We start from the raw sequence: 3,312 nt of genomic DNA, 5'->3' as shown, positions 1-3,312 counted from the left end.
ATAACTTCAACAAAATTATGTTTTGATGATTAATTGATGAATTTACTCATCACTTTATCAATAACAAGCTGTTGTATGATTATTAATAATCAAAGTATGATCTGATTACAGAAAACAATTAGTCAGACAAACTGATCTGATTGATTGGCATCTGTACTACATTGTATCACAATCTATTCACTCTGTGATCATGGAGTATTTTGGGTGCAAAATTTAAGCACACACAGTCGGATCTGTTACCAGAGGTCTGGTTAGGCGTTGTCTCAGCAACCGTCTACCGCTGTAGATGACCAGTCCTATGAGGAGAAATCCCAGAGCACAGAACGCAGCCAGCAGGATGAAGACCATGTACACTGTCAAACAGGAGCACACACACATCAGATTTGGCTGCTTGGAATACACACTTCTGTTGTAGAAAGACTTGACATTTAATTAGCCCTTAGTTTGCACACCAGCTACTTAGTAAATTCAGCACATGAAGTGAGAATCTTTGTGAGTGATGCAGTTAACCAGCACATACATGAGCTCCTGGGCATAGGTGGGCTGGTGAAGGCACAGTGAGGTTTACTGGAGACATGGCTGCTGCTGAAGAATGACGTCACAGAGACGTTGACACAGTACTCCACACCTGGCTGCAGGTATGTGATCATGTGCTCCTCTTTGTACGGCAAGCTCAGTTTGAACTGCAACACAACAGACACACCAGCTGGTGACACTCAGAAATACTCACCACATTTAAATTATGATAAAAATGAATAATTAGGGACTGAGCATGCAAAGGCGAGGAACAAGTTGTTTTTGTACAGGTTGGGTTTTTTCTCTCCTGTGCCCTTAATTTTTGGAGGCTTAAAAAGCTTGGAAAAAGGGCACACTCATCAGAACTGTCAAAAACTGCAAAAGTCTGAAATGACTGACTCGGGGTGGCACTCCCAAACACACTCCAGATTCGGGATACAGTTTTTTTATGCGCACTCAAGTTACTCATTTGCTTGATTACAATGCATGTGCAAAATACAAATGAATTTTAAAAGTTTAAAAGAAAACATCCATGTCACCTCCCAGCATCTGTGAGATTCCTTGATGTTCATGAAATTTAAGTGGTTCATTGCTCTCACCTCCAAAAGCATAGGATTTTTTTTTTTTTTTTGCCATCATGGATTAAATGCGCACATTTGAATTTTAAAAACATGTTTTAGGACTTTAAAATGCAAAAAAATGATGAAACTTTTCATTCATGTTTAAATGATTAATATTTTTTAATCAAAGATGCAACTGAGATTTGGCATGACTTGTTGGCTCTACAGCGCCCCCTAATTACTTTTAATCTTTCAATGCATTTTGGACGAACTAGGTATACTCAAAAAAAAAAAAACCAAAAAAAACAAAACAACAAAACTTGGCCAGCTCCACAGCTCCTCCTCCTTTTCTGTGAGGGGATTTATCTGATTTGTGGTACAAAAATATTTTGTAGACAAATGTCAAATTTTCAGAAAAATTTCACAAATTTCCATGTTTTGCCAGGAAACAGGAAGTGGTTTGTCACTGCACTGCACAGGAAATGACATGATTTATACTCTTAAGAAGTCCTCCTAGAGAATGAATCATATCAGCTCTGAATTTGCCACAATATCAAAACCTTAACTGTGAAAAGGTGTTAAAATTCTGAGTCTTTGAGGAACTGCAGTGCCATGGCAAGGTGGCCATTTTGTACATTTTGCCATAAAACAGGAAATTGTAATTGGTAAAACCAATGTGTTCTCTTCTGGCCATATTGACTGAATTTTGAACCTGTGTTACCAATTTGATTTACATTTAGATTGATGATTACACATGGATGGATTTAACATTTATCTACCAATATTTTTGTCCTTGAAAGTTTTAGAAATTCATGATGAGAAATAAAAACAAAAATAGAGCTGAACCATAGAAAAAATCGGTATGACTTCAGTATTTCTAAAATCTTAACTGCTGTTCCTTAGGCATGAAGTATGTAGCTACAGTGGTGTATGGTAGTTTCGACGGGCCCCAGTGCACAGTATTATGATGGGCCCCACTGGCAGATTTTGCACCCAAACTAGCTACTGTATCGCCACATGATCAAATAAAGACCTGACACTGGACAATATTATCATACATACTACCAAACAATCATTATTGCACATCTATATATACCAAGAATACAAAAAAGAAATAACTTATGATGTTAATAGTTAATGTAGAATACACATATCATTTTTTATTGATTGCTACAGACTATTATACAAAAAAAAGTTAAAAGAAAAGAACCATAGCGCAGGCGAGGTCTGCCTTGACGTCATAAATGGCGGTAGCTTTTTTGATTAAACATAAGTTCTTCTCTGAACACGGGATTTTTTTACACACAGTACAGTGCATGAAAAATCTCAATCTGTTCAGTAATTAGTAAATGCTACTGCTAAATAAATAACGTGAAGTACAAAGTTTGCTATTTCCTTCTGAACTGCACTGAAAGTAGAGTAAAATAAAAAAGTAATAAAGTAGAGCATAAAGTAGAGTAAAATCTTCCCAGACACAGTTCATGAAATTATTATGATTTAAAACACATCTGTACAAGCAGCCTCATGGATGGATGAGTATTGAGTCTGAGCACGCGTGTAGGGGATGCTCAGGTGCGCGTTTTATTTATTTTCATTTATTTTATATTGTGAAATCTTAGAAAAAGTAGATGTTACAGGTGATCCCAATTTTCTTCAGTTGAAGCAGAATGTCTGTCATTTTTGGATTTTTTGCTCACCATGGAGGCATGAGGTAAAAAAAAACACTCAACAATTCAACATCACACATGGTGAGTAACTGATATGCAAATAGTTATTTTTGCAGGTTTAATATTCTTTCAGAATTTGTGAATGTTATTTGTAAGTTATTCAAGTGCTTAGCAACTAACCACCACTTAAATTAACAAAAAAGGTTCTATGCAGTTTCAATCCAGTTTCAATGTTTCAGTTCATATAAAGAATCAAACATAAGTAATATTCCTTTATTGTGAAAACCTGTGGCTTGTTGCAATTTATTTGTTTAAGTTTTTTTTCCAATTTATTAGGCTAGTTATATTTCTATTAACCTTGTCTTTTGGTCAGATCTGTTTGGTCCTCTTGTGTTAAAAAAGTGCCCGCCCAAAAACTGAATTAGTTTCTGTAGGTGGCACTCTTTTCTTCTATTTTTTTTTTTTTGTAGTTGTTGCTGTTCGCTGTAACTATTCATTTCTTGTAATTCCAAAGAAAGTGCAGGTGACACACATCACTTCCTGTGTCGGTGTAGTGTATTTTCCTGAAA

General features: G+C 35.8%; 1 protein-coding gene across 1 annotated transcript; it reads right to left on the bottom strand.

The window, feature by feature from the left end:
• Positions 1-145: 145 nt before the first annotated feature.
• On the bottom strand, positions 146-989 carry LOC121964851 (interferon alpha/beta receptor 2-like). The gene is made up of 2 exons (XM_042515035.1): positions 521-989; positions 146-353 (listed from the first exon to the last, which is right to left on the bottom strand). Exons 1-2 carry the CDS (start codon positions 648-650, stop codon positions 214-216), a joined length of 270 nt encoding a protein of 89 aa, XP_042370969.1. The 5' UTR covers positions 651-989; the 3' UTR covers positions 146-213.
• Between the last annotated feature and the right edge of the window lie 2,323 nt (positions 990-3,312).

This window comes from Plectropomus leopardus, unplaced genomic scaffold (genome assembly GCF_008729295.1).
Source record: "Plectropomus leopardus isolate mb unplaced genomic scaffold, YSFRI_Pleo_2.0 unplaced_scaffold17461, whole genome shotgun sequence".
Taxonomy (NCBI): Eukaryota; Metazoa; Chordata; class Actinopteri; order Perciformes; family Serranidae; genus Plectropomus; species Plectropomus leopardus.
The sequence above is the reverse complement of the archived record's forward strand: the minus strand, read 5'-3'. Positions and strand labels throughout refer to the sequence as shown.